Source organism: Petaurus breviceps, unplaced genomic scaffold (genome assembly GCF_028583685.1).
Source record: "Petaurus breviceps papuanus isolate PSGF00001 unplaced genomic scaffold, PetGlider_PUasm1.0 229, whole genome shotgun sequence".
NCBI classification, from domain to species: domain Eukaryota; kingdom Metazoa; phylum Chordata; class Mammalia; order Diprotodontia; family Petauridae; genus Petaurus; species Petaurus breviceps.
Genome location: NW_027185903.1, coordinates 27,765,750 through 27,784,664, shown reverse-complemented (window position 1 = coordinate 27,784,664; position 18,915 = coordinate 27,765,750). Strand labels below are relative to the sequence as shown.

Here is an 18,915-nt window from a genome sequence, read left to right as displayed (position 1 = left end):
GCTGCCTCTACTTTTCTCATTTCCGTGATTCCCTGACTTTTTTCAAATCGTGGCTAAAACTCTACTTTTTCCTGCGATTATCTCCGATTTCTGCTGAATATGACCTATTTTATAGAGCTGTGTAGGACTATGTTTTACCTTTTTTTGTATCTGCATACCTCGGCACAGGGCCTAGCACACGGGTGGGGAACCCGGGACTTGAGTCCGCAAGTGGTCCTTTAGGTCCTCCGGTGCGGCCCTTTGACTGAATCCAAGCTTCAAAGAACAAATCCCCTTAATAAAAGGATTTGTTCTGTAAAACTGGGACTCAGGCACACGGCCCCACCCAAAGAACTAGAATGCCACATGTGGCCTCAAGTCTACAGGTTCCCCACCTCTGGCCTACCACCTACAATTATCCCTTCCATGCGGTGGGTGTTAAGGGCACTACATTCCCACAATCTAGAAAGTCTATGTAAAAAATTTGGGGGGGGGGGGTAGGAGGGAGAGAAATGTAGTCAGTCTTTCACAATATATCCACTATGGAAATGTTTTGCAGAGCTACACATGTATAAACTATATTGAATTGCTTATCTTCCCAGTAAGGGTAAGTGATGAGGGAGAAAGGAAAAGAATCTAGAATCCAAAGTTTTAAAATCAAATGTTTAAAAATATATATACATATTATTATTATTATTATTTTACATGTAACTGGGAAATGAGATATACAGGCACAGGGGCATAGAGATCCACCGTACCCTACTGGAAAGTTGAAGGGGGAATGGGGGAAGATATGGGAGAGAGCAGATTGGGGGAGGGGATGTTTAGTGGGATCGCTGTTTTGGGGTGCTGGGATTGGGAAAATTGGGGACAAAATTTGTAACTCAAAATCTCGTGGAAATGAATGATGTAAACTAAAAAATAAAAAAAGAGAGAAAAATAAATAAATATTTTTTTTGGCCTTCCCTTCTTACCAGAAAAGTAGTCTGAATTATTATGGTATCAAAAGATAAAATGCGTTGATATTATATAATACCATATTTACATATTTTGCATTTCTGAGTTTCTAAACTTTCTGTATTGTCTACTGACTCCCCCCAAATTCCTGTTTAATTTCTTATGCCAACCTGTGATATATTGAAACCCCGAAGGAGAACATTGCAATGTGGAAGGGATAACTGTAGAAGTTGCTTAATAAATTCTTACTAACTTGCCTTGACCATCCCTTCCATTATATAAAAACCTGGATTTGCAAATTAGACACTGTAGTGGTCTCTATTCCCACACTTTATTTTCAAATCTGATTTATAAAGTTACATATGGCCCCTAATCATGGTCTTAGTACCACAGGCCAGGTTTCAGCCTCTCCACTCTGCCCAGAGAAGTAGTAGCAATTGCTTCCCAGCAGGAGGCACACTCTGGAGAACTCTGGCTGGAGTCTTCTGCTGTTACTATAAGATAAGGGAAGTCAATTCCTTAGTTTACACACATCAAGCAAGTGCCTGCAATTTCCCTGCTTGAAATCCCCCAGAAAGAGAAGGCAACTCTTTAAGTTCACTAATGGCTCTGTGTTACCCAGGCTATAGAGGAATGCTATGGGTAGATGATGAGACAGGATCCTTGATTATTCTCTTCAAAGAGGTTGCTGCCTTTCCACTCCCCATTAGCAGACCAGTGATCTTGGAGCTGTTGCTTACAGCTGCAGTTTCCTGGAATTCAATGTTACCAAGAGGAGGAAGAGGTTGGGGCATGGGGAGAGAGGTGCCAGGGTGGTGGAACTGCATGTGGTGGTGAGATTTCCAAACTTTGTAACTTTGGGGTTGTTCTAACAGTGAAGTCAGGGAAAGTATGAGGATGAGGAAGGCAAGTGAGAGTGACTTTCAAGAGCTGGTTGTTAAGTTTTCAGTGTTATCATTTACATCTGTATTGACAAATGCTACAAATCAGGGCAATATTTATTGTTTTGCTGATTTCTAGACACAAGAAAGTGATGAAGAAAATTAATAATGCAGTCTAACCTTAAATGTGTGTTGTGAGTACATTTTTCTTTTGTGTTTTTTAAAGAGATCCTATTGTTAAATATTTACCAGCACACCACTGTCAGTCTTCTCTCAAGCAGAAAAGCCTAAATTCCTTTGATTGACATTATAAAGTGTCCGCTTTCCTGGGCACTCTTTAATCTGCTATGTCTGCTGTTCTATATATTCCCAAACACTCATTTATTTGCTTTTTTAGAGAATAACTGGTTCTCCCAAATAGGCCAATGGCTTTTAAGCAGTAATTTGGTGTAGTATAGGTAGTATTTCAGTGCCTAGAGGACTAAGCTTTAATTCAAGAACATGTGGGCTTAAAACCAGTTTCTGACCTAAGTTACCTAACCTCTAAGTGCTTCAGGTAATTCCGTTTACTAAGTTATAGATGGAAATCACTGATCACTTGCATGAAGTTATGGGATATTTTTTTTTACTGTCTACTTATAGCAGCTGGTCTTGGATCCAGGGAGAACTGGGTTCAAGTCCTTCCTCTGACCCACCGTGCCCCAGGCACCTCCTTATGACTACAAGTTGCAGAGAAGATACCAACTTCCATTGGTTAAAAAAAAAAGTCACTCACTAGGAGTTCCTTATACCAATGAAATCATGAGTTCTTTCAGTGATCAAATGAGAAAGCAATCTAAATTGAGACCAATATAGTTTGGCCAAAAAAAACAAATTTATTACCTGGTGGTCAACACTGTTTATGGACCAAAAGGAGTTAGGGTCATCCTTGCACAACAGACACATAGGCTGAATAGAGACAGTCAGGCTCAACAGATATACAATAAGGCTTATACTCCTTTGGCATAACTTGCAGCAACAACCTCACACCACCATAAGTCCATGGGAGACTTCTGTGGAGGGACAAAGACCTAAGTACACAATGGCAAACTATAGGGTTCGAATTTTGGTCCTGGAAAGCAGATGGTGAAGCATAGTTTCCTCTTCTTGTGGAGCATTAGGAGACTCCACAAGTGTGGAATGTTGCATATCCTGTCAGACATGTAGCTGTGTCATTTGGTTTTGTATCACTGTTTTTCTCGGTTACCAGGGAGAGACCTAAGGATGGTTTGGTACATTTGGGAAATGACTATATGAAGCAACAAAAGGCATCCACAAAACTTTAGTAAATGAAGAAAGGGAGGGACAGAGAGAGACAGAGTCAGAGAGAGACAGAGACAGAGAGAGGAAGGAAGGAAGGAAGGAAGGAAGGAAGGAAGGAAGGAAGGGAGAAAAGCACAGAGTTAGGTCATAGACTGGGCTTGGAAAAAGCTATTTATGGCTCTGGTTCTTCTTAATGACAGAGCAATATCATTCCTGTATATTGTAAATAGTGTTGCCTGTGTTGTCTCCCATCTAGTTTTAAAAATTTCCAGACCCAGAAAATAAGGAAAAGGAGGTAAATAGGAATCTTTTAAGTCAATGGGAATTTTTTCTGGGAAGGGGGCCAAAAAGAAATCATTGAAAAATGGTACAATTCATGTTATGTTAATGGGGAGAAAGATGAGAAGAAGCTTCCCCTCCCTGTCCCATAATACTGCTTTATTCTTCCCATCTTTCTGAGAATTTACAGAATAATGGGATGCTAGATAGGATCCACTTCTAGTCTGGAAAGAATCAGTCTGCTAGAAAGTCATACAGATGAGGAAACTGAGCCCTAAAGATGGTAATTGACCTGCCCAAGGTCAGTCACCTATGGAGTTAAGCAGTAGAGTCAGGGTTTAAATTGGGTTCCTCTGACTCCAAACCCCATGTGTTTTTCTAATGATAAGACCACTCACTAAGCAGAGTCAGGGAATTTCCTATCTCCATAGTCATCTAAAATGAGACAGGCTTCGCTTAACTAAAAAACTTTTTATTAACAATGTAAAATGTTAAATATTTTACAATCTGAGCTAATTCCAGCATGCCCTATACGAGTTAACACTATGCTGATGTGCAGACACCATGCTTCAAATTTCAATTAAAATGAAATGTGATAATAATCCAATTTTATATTTGAAGGTAATTGTATAGTTGTCTACATCATTTCCTAACTGGATTATGTCATTCTCCAAGAAATTGAAAAAAGACACCATTGGATCAAGAGGAAATTAGTTATTCTTATGCTCATGTGCATCGTACGAAGATATTATTGTGTATTTACAAATTTTTAATAGCCTCCATATATTTTTAGCATGACAAATTAAGATATTTGTATTTTGAAGCTCTTGGATAAATTCGGACAGAGTGGAAGACTAGACATGAATGACAGCAGAGTAAGCAATAGGAGAGGAGTATAAGTTCTCTTAACAATGTTACTTTTAGTGATTTGATAACGTTGACCTTGATCACGGTTTTGCAATTTTAAATAGATTTCTATGTTTAAAGACTCTTTTATATATGATAAAGTATTAACATGAGACTAGTAAGAGCTATAATTATGCTACTGTACATGAAATCATTTGAAATTTATACAATACATAAAAAACTTAGAATGACTTTAAAATCAAAATTCTTGCATCTAGTCATTGTGTGGTTTAGAGCAGACATGCACTAGGTCATCTAAAAAATCCTTTTAAAAACATCCTCCGTTTTGAATCTTTTCTCTCTCTGGTTCTTGACAATGATTAAAATGTAAAACTCTTGGAAAGGAAGGGAAGAAAATTAAGGGGGAAGCATAGAAAACATAGTCGATAACCAATAACTGTGGTTTATCCATCTGAAAAACAAATGACATCTGTTTCTTAGATGTTCTGGCTTTTGGGGGGAAGTTTTAATGGGAATTATCTAGCTTGAGATGAGGCAGCATAGACCAAAGAATCTTCTCTTCCGTCTTCTAACTAGTGGATAAGGAGTCAGGTTCAGGAGGCTGCTGTCATCTGTCATGGGGAAAAATGTATACATGAATACACATTTTTTTCATTGTATTTTATAGTTAATAAGCATTTATCTTTTCTCTTTTCTACATGCCCTAGAAAAGAAAAGAAAAATTAAATTCTTGTAATAAATATACCTAGTCAATTAAAGAAATTCCCACATTTTCCACAGCCAGAAATGTCTATCTCACTCCGCACTTAGAGCCCATCCATCCCCTCTCTGTCAGGAGGTGGGTTAGCATAATTAGTCACCAGCCCTTTGATTTGTCTTGGTTGCTCACTGCATTGATCAGAGATCTGAAATCTTTCCAAGTTGTCTTTGTATTATTGTTATCATGTGCATTTTCTCTGCTGTTTTTCCTCTGAGATTACCTCTAACTGACCGTATAACTCTTATGTATGTAGTTGTTTGAATGTTGTCTCCCTCATTAGAATGTGAGTTCCTTGAGGGAAAGGATTGTTTTTTGCCTTCCTTTATATTGCCAGCACTTAGCAGAGTGTCTGACACATGGTAATTTAATAAATATTTGTTAAATTGACTTGCCCATTTCACTTTGCATCAGTTCATACACTTCCTGTGTTTTTCTAAGCCCATTCCATTTGTTGTTTTTTATGACACAATGGTATTCTACCACAGTCAGAAACCATAATTTGTTGCCAATTAATGAGCACCCCCTTAGTGACCAGTTCCTTGCTGTTTATATACACTTAGAGTGAAATCAACAGCTTTCCTATGAAATAGCTCTAAGAAAAAAAGTCTATTATCCTTTGATTAAGAAGTTATAGCTTAGGGGCGGCCAGTAGCTCAGCAAGTAAGAGCACCGGCCCCAGTGTTGGGATGACCTGGGGATCAAATCCGGGCCCAGATACTTAGCACCACACCCAGAAATAACTGGCCATGTAACCTTGAGCAAGTTACTTAACCCCAATTGCTTTAAAAAAAAAAAGTTATAGCTTAGAAGGCAGCCTCAGAGAAGCTACGTCCTTTGGTGGTAAGCTAATGTTTCAGTTCCTTTCTCCTCCTCAGAACCTTGTGGTTCAGGCCAAGCCTAATCTATACACAAAGATACTCAGCCAATGATGCTCAATGGCTCTTTTTACTTGTTGAATTTCAAAATATCAACATCAGTACTTGTTATGGGAATGGGAATCTAAAGATCTTCCCCACCCCTTAGCCCAGGCTTAAGTGACTTTGAGAACCTTCCCTGATTTGAAAATATACTCTGCCCCCAATAGGCTGAATGTGGTCACATGGAACCTGTGGCAGGAAGCTTGTTTTTCAGCAATGCCCACACCTTTTTACTTTGTGATTGGGCAGTAGGTCAGGAGGATTGTGATGATCTCTGACCCAGGAAAAGGCTATATATACCCTGATGTGAGGTTTTGCTGTGGGGCTCACTTTGAGAAGAGTTGTGTGATTTGACTCTGTGATGAGACTCTGGGCAGCTGTTGAGCCCCTGGGCTTTGAAAACCCAGATTTTGGTGCTTCCCTCTCTGGTAACTGACTGGGTATGGATGTAATGGTCAGACAGTTGGAACCCTGACTGCTGATCTGTTTCTCTGTCTGTATTTTTTGTCTGCTTGTAACTTCTGTCTGTATTCTCTGAAGTTTGGAGTGCTGACTTTTTCCCCCTGAACTAGGTAAATGACATATGTTTGATTAAAGCAAGATTGTTAACCCATTTTGAGTTGCTTTCCTTTATAAAAGCAGATCTAAGAACCTGTGATAGCAGCTGTCCTGGGTATGCTAGGGTGCTTGCTGCTACAGTAGCAAGTGCTTGCAGTAGCAAGGCTCTGTTATTTTTTATTAGTACAAGATCTGTGACTTTTAGCAGCAGTATGGAACATGGATTAGAACACAAAATCAGAAAGAGAAGGGGTTCAAATCTCATACATTTTCTACATTACTCTGGGCAAGTCATTTAAACTTCCTAAAATCAGTGATTTAGAGCTAGAAGGAACCTCAGAACCCATATAATCCAATCACCTCATTCTGCAGATGAGAAACTTCCTCACCATTCCCACCCTTACTCCAAGAGATTAAGTAACTTGCCCAATAAGTGGCAGAATAGGGGCTTAAACTCAAACCCTGCAACACTAAGTTCGGCACTGCCTCAGTGTCTTCACCTGTAAAATAGAGCTGATAAGAGCAGCTGTCTCACATGTGCTCACAAGGGAACAGAACTGAAATTAAAGTATATAAACCACTTAGCAAACCCTCAAAGCATTCTATAAATGTAAGATATCACCATCAATCATCATCATCATCATCATTGTGGTTTGTTTTATCAATGCAGACTGACATCCCTTTGTACCTTACTAGACATGTCATGAGTTACTGTGGCTAATAAAATCCATCACTTGGTGGCCACTATTATGACACGTTTTTTTCACACTTGGCTAAGCTGGTTTTTGAATGAAAGGCATACACCATTCAAATTCAGCCCCCTGACTGAAAAAGTTTCATCTCAGCAGGACTTGATAGGATATGCACTCTGCTGCTATAGCCTCAGAAAATTTACGCTACAAGAATGAAGTATCAGAGGAGAAATTCAATGGAGCTTATCATCAATAAATAATAGCAAAGTAGAGGAAAAAATCAATCAAGCTACAACAAGTGTTCCTCCAACCCAAAGGGTAGAGTACTCTAGTGACTACAGTGGTTGACAGAGAGGTATCACTATGGAACCAAAAGACACCCCAAAGCCACAGTGTCCCTCTGTAATAGTAATGGTAATTTGAAGATCTTCCCTACCCCTTAATAAGCTTAAGTGAATTTGAGTACTTCCCTGATTTGAAAATATACGCTGCTCCCTAATAGGCTGAATGTGTTCACATGGAGCCTATGGTGGGAGGAGTTTGCTGAAAGGTGGAGCAAAACCCAACAGGAGAAGCTTGCTTAGGGGAGGCTTATTTTTCAGGAAGGCACACACCTTATTACTTTGTAATTAGGCAGAGGGTTACAAGGGTTGTGATGTTCTCTGACTCTGGAGAAGGTTATATATACCTCTGAGGTGACATTTTGCTTTGGGGCTCATTTTGGGAAGAGTTGTGTGATTTGACCACATGAGACTCTGGGCAGCCACTGAGGCACCTCCCACCCCCCTTTGGCTTTGAAAACCCAGATGTTGGTGCTTCTCTCTTTCTGGTAACTAACTATGTAGATATGTAATGGTCAGGCAGCTAGAAGCCCTGTGTGTTGAATTATATTATTTTCTCTGTCTGTATCTTTTGTCTACTTGTAATTTCTGCCTGTATTCTCTAAAGTTCAGGGTGCTAACTTTTTCCCCTGAGCTAAGTGAATGTTTGATTAAAGTAAGATTGTTAACCTCTTTTGAGTTGCTTTCCTTTAGAAAAGCAGATCAAAGAACTTGTGCTAGCAGCCATCCTGGGTATGCTAGGGTGCTTGTTGCTATACCTTCATAATCCTGGACATTTAACTGTCCCCAAGTACAACTATATCCACTGGCCCAGCCTTACACTTGTATGCATTTTTCCTCCTTAGAGATAGAGCCTCGCTAAGTAACTTTTTCTTGCCTCCAGACTTGTAAGGGACAATCCTAGTCCAACCTTGTAGAAAGGTTCGGGACCTTTAGTTGGACAAAGGAAGGAATTTTATGCTAGAAGGAGCTGACTGCTGCTTCAACACTGCTCTTTGTCCTTGTATCCTCAGAGTCAAGCACGGTGCCTGACACATAGAAGGCACTTAATAAAGACTTGCTGATTGACTGATTTCTCATCTTGATGCCTGCATCTGAAGGCTCAAGACCTCATCAAGAAAGAAAAATGAGTCTTGATTCTGTCTTGTCCTTTTGAATAAATGGAGGCACACAAGTATATGCCCCTTTCCTTCCCTTCTCTTCCTTAAGACTTTCTGCCATATGCCATTCCTATTTGTAAACAGTACAAGCTAGTGGGGGCAATGGTATTTCTGAAAACAGGACTTGATGAATTCAGATGGAATTAGGAGGGCAAAAAAGAATTAGGGAAGACAACAGGAAATTCAGCTGTGTAGATCAAATTAATCAAACAACCTAGATGCTCAGGCTCCATAGGTTAAAATCCTTTTTGCTTAAAATCCTTATTTCTGGAACCTTCAAAAGAAAAAAAAACTAAAAAACAGCGCTACCTCATCCCTCTCAGAGTAAAAACAATCCACTGCTGTTAACATATTGGAAGCTAGAAATAGGACATCTTTCTACTTAAACTTCCAACTAGTTAAGATACATAAAACAATGTAACATATTGTAATGAGATGGTTCAGGAATGACTCATGCCACAACTAAAAACTGGAAGAAAAAAATCATTTAGCCTTATCATAATCATGAATATTACACCTTTCATCACCAACTTACTATATATATATGCACATATATGCACATATATCCCACATAAGTGCATATTTAACATATTTGACATATTGGAGCTACCTCAGAAACTGCAATTTTTGCAGTAACTTTTTACAATAACTCTTTGAATATTGGATGGGTTTTTGGCAATCCCAATCTAGCAAGTAATTTAAAATTCTCTGGCTTATGTTCATCAAATCTATAATAATCTTTTTATGAGGAACAAAGATCTTAGCATTTTCAGTAGCAGGTGTTCTTGATTAAAAATCTATAAAATAGTTTCTATGTTTTAAAGGAGTTCAGAAGATTACTTTCCCTGACAAAATTTGGGACAGATACACGGTTTTGTTGCTTACATATAAACAAGGGGAATTCACATATATATTTCTTATATGACAGGAAATACCTCAGGGGATATAAGGTTTCATACATTATGTAAGCAATGTGCAGATCACCACCCTTTGTGATTTTTCTATATGTCTTCCCATAAATTGGCCACAAGGGGCCCACCCATTGTGTTAAGGGCTTTCCTTATGGTCTTTTGACATCTCAAGGATACTATTTTGAATAACTGTGCTAAATTTGCAAAGTGGAAGGGAGAAAGGGTAAAAGAATGAGTAGTGGATCTATGAGACAAAGGAAGAAAGAATGTATATATGATCTCATTCCTATGTTTTTCCATATGGGCAGGCATGAATGAGTTGCAATCTCCATCAGTGAAGGGAATATTTACACCAAGTTCACAGATCTACCAAGAGCTGTTAGCACCACTATCACACTTTGTTTTTAGGTGTAAGATATTTTTCCTTTAAAGTACTGTTCTTTTCATAATGCTACTACATAAACTTCCAACACACACACACACACACACACACACACATACATGTAATGAGAGGCAGCCACAACCTATGGGTCACTTCTCCCTCTTGTTCAGCCCTCTCTAAAAGTATCCAGTATTTGCTTATTCATAAGTGAATGGGAAGTGATGGGAGAGATGAGATTTTGGTTGCTCAGGCTCTCAGCAGAAAACATGCTCTCAGTTAAGAATGACTGCTGATTTGGGAGACTTTGACCCATGCTTGTGACAACTCCCTTCCTCAGACCCCTTGCTCTCATGATCACTCCCTAAGGCTGAAGTGACACAAAAAACCACAATGCCTTTGCCTGGAATTCTGAGCAGCTTCTACACTGTGGGAAGCTCAGCACTTGGATCAGATGCTGAAATTCACAAAGTGGTGACCTACAGAAAATGTTGTTTGAAATAAATGAGATGAATTGAAACCAAAGGAAAACTCCACAGGGGCTGAAATTTTCTCTCAGTGAGAAACAATGTGGGCAAAGTGGCAAAATCTCTGGGTTAATCCTCTAGGCCAGGTTTGGCACCTGGTGGCTAACAAGGCTGTTTCAATCCATGTAGTAGGGCTCATTTAGACAAAATAAACTAATAAAACTGTACCAACTGTGCAGTGGTAGCAAGGTCTCAGGATTCTCATCTCTAAAATGAGGCTGATGATGCCGATCTCATCTGCCTTCTCAGGGTGGCTGCAGGGAGCAAAGACACAGATATTTTATGCAGTGATCTCTGCAATGTTTAGGCCCTGTATCCAAGTCAGCTACTGTGAGGGAAAAGAGCCACAATCCTGGTCTGAGTCCCAGTTCTGTCTCTGTCACTTACTAGCTGTATGACCATGAGCAAGTCACTTCCTGTCTCTGAGTCTCAGTTTCCTCTTCTTGTAAAACAGGAATAATCCTATTTGTACTATATACCTCAAGTGGTTGTTGTAAAGTACTATATAAATATAAGATGATTATAAATATAATATGACTAAAGCCAGTAGATCACTAGCTTTAGAGTTGAACTGAGCTCTCATGTTCTCTTCATTCCACTGTCCAAAGCCAATCTCTGCAGGTATGCTCCACTCCTCTCCCCCGAATCCTGAGTCCATGTTATGATGCTTCTAGGACTCCCTCCTCTAAGATCTACTCCCTTTCAAAGTGAAGTAACTTGGCCAGGGTCAAACAAGGAGTAATAATTAGAAGAAGGACTTGAACTCAAGTCCCTTGGTTCCATAGTCAGTGTTCTTTCTTCTGTATCCATTGTCTCCTCATTGGGTGCTACTTTTAATTCTCAGATCCCATGTGCATGAGAATAATATTAATTATACTGTCTCATATTTTCATAGTGCCCTAAAGTTACACAGAATTTTTCCTACAGTAATTCTGAAAGGCAAGTAGTACAAATGCTATTATGCCCCTTTTTCAGATGAGGTAATAAGTTTAGAGAAGTTTTGAAAAGCCCAAGATCATACAACTAGTTTATGTCTGCATTTGAATTCAAGTATTCTGACTCCAAGTTCAGCATCCTTTCCACTATCAATAAATCAACAAATATTTATTTAGTGCCTTCTATGTTCCAGGATTTCAAGGTAATAGAATCATATTATTTGGTCTTTGTGTTGCATTGTATTATATTTTATTAAGCTGCATAACCTTTAAGTATTAAGACTCTATAAGTACAGATGAAGTTATAAAATCTCTCTGGCATAAACTGAAAATTTATGAATAATTCTTTAAAAAGTTATGCCCTATGAATAGTGTATTTTTCACACACACCCACTCTACAAGGACTCTTCTTCCTTAAAAGACAGCCATGGGGTGTTTTTGCCGAGCTCTCCCAACATATACCTCTAAACAACTTTAGAAAGTATGTCAAACTGAATTCTGAATAAGAAAACTAATAAAAAGTCACAGTGAGTCATTTTTCCAGCCCAGAGCAGCTTAAAAGGACAGAAAGTATGCCAACACTGGGATGGAAGTATGGAGCAGCATGTGTTGTTGACCGTGGAGGCAGCACGGTAACAATGATGCCAAGAGAATCCACTGCCCAGGAAAGGTAAGGGGACTGAATACCTGAGCAGAAAGAGATCCCAGGGGACCCTTGTGTTAGCACTGGTCATAGGATTGGGTATCATCTGGCAGCTCCATTGCCAATTACCCTGTTTCAGATTGCAATTCCAGGGTGAAGTGGAGCAACTGTGGCAGGGGCCCTACTTGGATAAGGATCAGAGAACAGATCAGGAAGGTAATGACCAGATCACTACCTGGATCATGCCATTTTAGAAGCATTGAAAACTTACAGGTCCCCATACCTGAAAAAGACTGAAGCTTCGACCAGTCTTCCCACAGACATGAACAGAACCCAATTCTAACATAAAGTTGGAAGAAATAGGCTGAAAAGATTAGAAAACAACAACAAAAAACCTGCCCATTAAAACTACTATGGTGACAGGGAAGCTCAACACACAAACTCAGAATACAATGACTTGAAAATATCTACAAACAAAGCCTCAAAGAAAAATGCACACTAGACAGAGGTCCAGTAACAGTTCTTAAAATAGCTGAAGAAAGACATAAGAAAAAAGAGTAAAAAATAATTTTAAAATCAAATAAAAGAGGAAAAAATTAAAAAAAAAAGAAATGAGAGTAATACAAGAAAATCATGAAAAGAAAATGATCAGTTTCCTTAAAATTCCTTAAAAATTAGAATTGGTCAAGCGGAAGCTAATGACTCCATGAGATATCAAGAAGCAATAAAACAAAGTCAAAAACCTAAAAAAAAACCAAGCCATTTCTTGAATAGGACTTGTAAGTTTTGGGCATCTAAACAACTGGACGTAGCATATCTGTAAGTTTTTTTGCTATCTCCCTCTGAAAAGTTCAGATATGCTTTGAGAACTACAAATTGTAACTTTTAACACTTAAAAAGTAAGAAACAGTGGGGCAGCCAGGTGGCACAATGAGTAAAGAGCTGGCCCCGGAGTCAGGAGGACCTGGGTTCAGATCCTGCCTCAGACACTTAACACACAAAAAAACTAGCCGTGTAACCTTGGGCAAGTTACTTACCCCCAATTGCCCTCCAAAAAGGCAAAAAAAAGAAGGAAATAATTAAGGGAAGAGGATGGAGGGAAGAAAAGATTGAAAGAAGTAAGACAGGAAAGATGGGGCAGACAGAACTCTAGGTCAGGTGATGACAGCAAGTTCAAACTGTGTCCAGACTTGTACAAAATTCTGTAGGTCAAGGCAGCCAATGGAAATATTATATCTTCGGAATAATGACAGAGCGGCCCCATAGACAGTGCTGATTCTACTAAAAAATGCTCACTAGGGTTCCCCACTGAAGAAAAAGAACAACTGGGAAAGAGGAATTTGTAAGTTATACCTGGTATCCAGTCACATGGGCAAGGCCATGGCTGGACTTTGTGACCGAAGGGAGTGTCCACATTGGAACATACAGCTGATTATTTCTAGGAAGCCACAAGGATATTGAATATGTTGGAATTTGTGTCAAAATACACATATTTGGTAAAGAAGAGCTTTTTTAAGCTATAAATACCCAAGGTGACATTTTAATATTAGAATGAGTCACTAGGAGCCCTTACAAACTCATCCATTCATAAAACATTTACTGAGTGCCTATTGTGGGTAAGGAGCTTACCAGGCACATCCTAGGCATCTTGTCTCTCTACCAGGGAACTTTCCTTAGTGCCTGGGGCTTTCCCGTTCTGCTATGTCCTTTTGCCTTGTTGATCCCTTTCTTCCATCAATGGGTTCCTTCCAAGATCTCCATTTTGGGGATGGGCCCAGGTCCACCCTCCTTCATTCCCTTCCAGACTGAGCTTCTGACTATACAAGCTTTGCCACCATGACTCAGATGCCTTTTCATCCTGGAACTTTCCTCAGCACCTGGGGCTTTCTCAACCTGGAACATCCTTCTACCATGTTTGCCCCTTTCTCTGACTGGTGAGTTTCTTCTGGGGCCTTTTGGGGGCATTCAGGCCCTCTATGCTTCATTCTCCTCCAGGGTGTGTTGACTCTAAAATATACTCGACCTCTCCTCCACCCCACCTGACCCCCAATTTCATCCCAATTTTAAATGTTGTTTTTCACCACTAGAGTTCCTTGAGGGCAGGGACTATCTTTTTTTCTCTTGATTTTGTATTCCTAGTACTTGGTACAGTGCCTGACCCATCCTAAACACTTAATAAATGATTCTTGTCTGCCATTAGCATCATTTCAGCTCTGGTTCTGAGAATCTAGATTAAAACAAAGAAAGCATGGAGTTGGCTTGGAGAGGATCTAGAAAGTCCATCTTCAGGTCTCTCCCAGTTTGACGCAGTGTATTCTGCAAAGTCTGTAAACCATGGGTCTGACCTTTGCCTTGTTACAAACAACATTTGCATCAGTAACTTGGACAAATAAAAGGCATGCTTGTCAGATCTGCAGATAACACAAAGCTGGGAGGGATAGCTAACACAATGAATGAAGGTCAGGATTCAAACCAATTCTGACAGACTAGAATGATGGGCTGAATCGAATATGATTAAATTTAACAGAAATAAAATCAATAACACTAGTATAGGATGAAAGAAGCATAACTAGACAATAAATCTCAGTGAAAACGATAAAGGGGTTTTAGGGAATTGCAGACTCAACATAAGTTGATGGTGTGGCATGGAGGTCAGAAAAAGCTAATCCTATTACTAACGATCGAACATGCTGCCCACCTCCTGATAGAGAGATAGAAGACTTAGTGTAGAATGGACATGGCCAATGAGGAAATTTTGCTTTACTATAAATGACTGCAACAAGGGTTTTGTTTTTCTTTCTTTTTCAGTTTGGGAGAGGTGAGATGGAAAAGAGTTGGATTTTTGCTGGTTGAAAATTTTTTTAAAAATTGAATGAAAAAACAAAGATAAAACTCCATTCTTGCCTGTATTAAGAGGCACCGTTTTCAGGATGAGTACTATGCCCTGATCATACCATATATGAAATACTGTGTTCATTTCTTGCCTTTACTTTTTAGGAAGGACCAAGACAGACTGGACAGTTTCCAGATGGCAACCAAGACAGCTAGAGAATTGGAGACTAGGCCATATTTATCAGAGAGAATGAGAATTAGTCAAAGGCACACAGGACATTTAGCCTAGAAAACAGAAAAGTTGAAGGGATATGTTAAATTTCCTTAAGTACCTGAAGAGCTGTCATGAGGAAGAAAGACTAAAAACTTGTTCAACTTGACCTCATAAAGTAGAATGCATTGTAGAGATACAGACTTAGATTTGATTTTTTTTTTTTATAGCATTTAGAGCTGTCCTGAAGTGGAACAGGCTGCTTCTGAGAAAGAAGCCTTCAAGGCCACAGCTGGATGGCCACTTTTCAGGAGAATTGAAAAGGGAGGGAGTTTTTATACTGGCACAGATTGGAGTAGATCAGCCCTGAGTTCTCCTGCAGCTCTGATTCTGCAATTCTCTAACCCTCCCCAGGACTATCTTGGGGGTAGACTGGAGATCACACTCAGTTCTCAGACTTGCTCTATTCTGGACTTGCTATCTTAGAAATGACCTAATTCAATTTTGTTCAATTCAATAAGCAACTATTTAGCACCTGGACAAGGTGCTGCTGACAAAGACAAAAACAAGAAAAGCCCCTTGGGAGTCAGTGTTCTGGTTAGGGAGGCCCAGCATGTTCCTCACCAACTCCAGCTAGCTCATCCCCTACCCTTAACGTCCAGTGTCCCACATTAAGCGACTGCAGTATTGTACTCCAACCACATAATTCCATGTCACGTGAATGTACTTTTGAAATAAGTGAAACTCTTCTAGGAATCTGCGGCCAGCCTCAGAAAAGAAAAGAGAGGAGAAACAGAAGGTTTACCTACTTGTTTCCTCAAAAGTTATGTTACTTGTTTATGTCAAAGTCCGATGTCTTTTCATTCCAGTGAGGGAAAGCCCACACACAGTTCAGAAAGTGCAAACTGTTACCTGTTGTAGCTGCAACTTCTCTCCACCTTTGTTTTTCCCAGCACATGAATTGCTTCTTCCTGATTCTTAGACCTCATTTTTTAGATGATTACGAGGATGTGAGAAACAAAATGCTCAATTCTAAGTGTTGATGCCTATACTGACTTTGCCAGTTGCTAGCTCTCTCCTAACAGTAAAATTACTTGTATATCATTTGTATTGAATTGTTTTTACAAACATGTGGTTCTCTTTTCTTTCCCCCTTCCAATCTCCCCCCCCCCCCCCCAGTTGAATGCTTAAAAGGGCAAGGACTATTTCATTTTTTACTTTATTTCCCCAGCACATAACTTATTGACTGGTACAGAGGAGGCTCTTTGCTAATACTTGTAGAACTGAATCCAATCAAATTTTCTTCAGCATAAATTCTGAACCTAATTCTTACTAGACTTAGAAAACTGGATAGGTCAAAATTGTCCGTATTTGTAGCTTGTAAGTTTCCTGCAGCTGAAATTCTTGCCTTTGGATACACGGTGCTTTAACACACAGTAAGCACTTAAATGTTTTGTTTTTTAAACTGGATTCTGGATTTAGTCTAGAGGTAGCTGGTGGCTCAGCGAATGGAGCACTGACAGGTCAGGAAGAACTGAGTTCAAATATGACCTCAGATAACTTTCTAGCTATGGGATCCTGGGCAACTTATTTAACCTTGTTTGCCTTAGTTTCCTCATCTGTAAAATGAGCTGGAGAAGGAATGGCAAACCACCCCAGTATCTTTGTCAAGAAAACCCCAAATGGAGTCACAAAGGGTTGGACACAAGTGAAAAGACTGAACAGACACAATAAGAGGGTAAGAACAATTTTTCTATTTCCCAAGGTAGATGTCTATGGTTCACAGTACACTGTAACAAAATCACAGGATCTCACATTTAGACTGGAAAGAGGTCTTACTGATGGGGTGCTTGGAGTGTCTATGTTTGTAACATCAGTTTGTAAAATCAATTTGTAAAACCAGTCTGTAAAATCACATTCCCCCCCTCGCCCCCCCCAGCCTCAGAGCATTAACTCTGCCCCTTCCCCCTGCCAGCACTCTGCCCAGCAACAACCCATGAACTGTTTATCTCTGTTTGGAACAAGAACAAGCTACAGCTATGAATCCTTCACTAAACCTTCTATAAACATGTTATCTCCCCTTAGTATAATGGCCAGATGCATCTATGAATCCTTCAATGCACTATCTATAGGTTCACCCCTTAGCCAATTTTCCACATACTGAGTCTCCGTTAGCCTTGGTTCCCAACATCCATCTTGTCAAACATGACACTGATGGGTGGCAGACTAGGCACTTCTCAGTCAGCCTTGACCGCTAGCTGACTTAGTGATGTTTCAAGCCTAAAACCACACCTCCAAGTAGCCCCCTCTTGGGCTATTTCCCACTGAATTATGGGCAATATGCCTGGACATTTGACATTAAAAGTGCATGTTCCTTCAAGCACTGACTACTCCTTAACTCCTCCCTAATCCCACCCTTACTCACCTAGTTAGCATAATTGACATCTAATTTACTGTCTTAACTCCTTGAAACTATACCTATGACTTCTTTAAGTTTGCAGCTTCCTGGGGCAGCCAGGTGGCTCAGTGAGTAAGAGCACTGGCTCCAGTGTCGGGATGACCTGGATCAAATCCGGGCTCAGATACTCAGCACCACACCCAGAAATAACTGGCCGTGTAACCTTGAGCAAGTTACTTAACCCCGATTGCTTAAAAAAAAAAAAAAAAAGTGCAGGTTTCCTAAGAACCTCTGCCCACTGCAAAGCATAACAATAAACTTTTACAATCCTGACTTCAAGATTGCTTGGGCCTACTGAATTCCTTCCAGACTAAATAGCAGGGACTCTGGTCATTGATCTTGATCAGAGTCCCTGTATAACCTATTGCCATTTCCCCATCATTACGAGGATAATCTCATTTTACAGATGAAGAAACTGAGGGTCCAAAAGGGTAAGTGATGTGCCCAAGGCTCCACAGGAGTTAGTGTCAGGGACAGGATTCGAATTCCAGTCCTCTGGCTCCAGATCCAGCCCTCTTTCTACTGTATGGACCAGAGCTTCCTAAGCATAGGGGTAAGAATGTATCACAAACATTCTATGACATTACATTAATTGCCTCAGGATTTATGAGACCATGAGACTGCCTTTCAGGCTCAATTCATTTCCACAGACTTGTTTAGTTGAACAACAATGGGCACTTAGAGAAGGTTTGCCCTTCACTTTTCTCTTTCTCTGACCCTTTGTTAGTCACCTTGAGGGCTCTCTGCAGGCTGCTCTATTTGTAATCCATTAAACACAGCAAGATGGTTATAATTAATGCAGCTCCCAATGGCGCCACCACTGACCCAGAATGTGGGACAAAGGAGGAGAGTGCTGTAAGAGCAATGGACTGGGTCCTAGGTTCCCTCAGTCTGGACAGACTTATGACGGGAGAACAAGGACACCACCTGCAGCCTTGCTTTTCATTTTTCTAGGGAGGAAGTTATAAGTTATAAGGAAGTTACAATGTTGTAGCATGCTACCATGGAAAGAGTGTTAGATTTGGAGTCAGAGGGGCTGGTTCAGATCATGTTTCTTCCAGCTATCTGTGTGGCCTTGTAACACATCACATTGTTTCTCTGGGACTTGGTTTCTCATCTGTGAAACAAAGGGCTTAGGCTAGGCAGATCTCTAAGCTTTGATCTCTGTGAATCCAAAGTATGACCATCTTTATAATCCCTGGTTTGTGTCTTTGCTTGGTGCTTCTCCACTGAGAAAGCAATTCTAAAGGAAACAGGTGATGATCCAAGTGGGGGAGGTAATTGAACTAGATAAATAGACAGACAGACAGCAGACAGACAGACAGA

At 40.0% G+C, this 18,915-nt stretch overlaps 1 protein-coding gene across 3 annotated transcripts in view; it reads right to left on the bottom strand.

Annotated features, from left to right (window-relative positions):
- Positions 1-2,669: 2,669 nt before the first annotated feature.
- Positions 2,670-18,915, bottom strand: part of RGS7BP (regulator of G protein signaling 7 binding protein) — a 136,825-nt gene continuing 120,579 nt past the window's right edge. For 2 of the 3 annotated variants that reach the window (XM_069096403.1, XM_069096405.1), the window contains one exon: positions 2,670-4,876. In XM_069096403.1, coding sequence (XP_068952504.1) covers positions 4,785-4,876 — 92 coding nt within the window. In that variant the 3' untranslated portion in view covers positions 2,670-4,784. Of the gene's footprint in view, positions 4,877-10,678; positions 10,765-18,915 lie in introns of all 3 variants that reach the window. The other variant, XM_069096404.1, reaches the window with a different exon arrangement.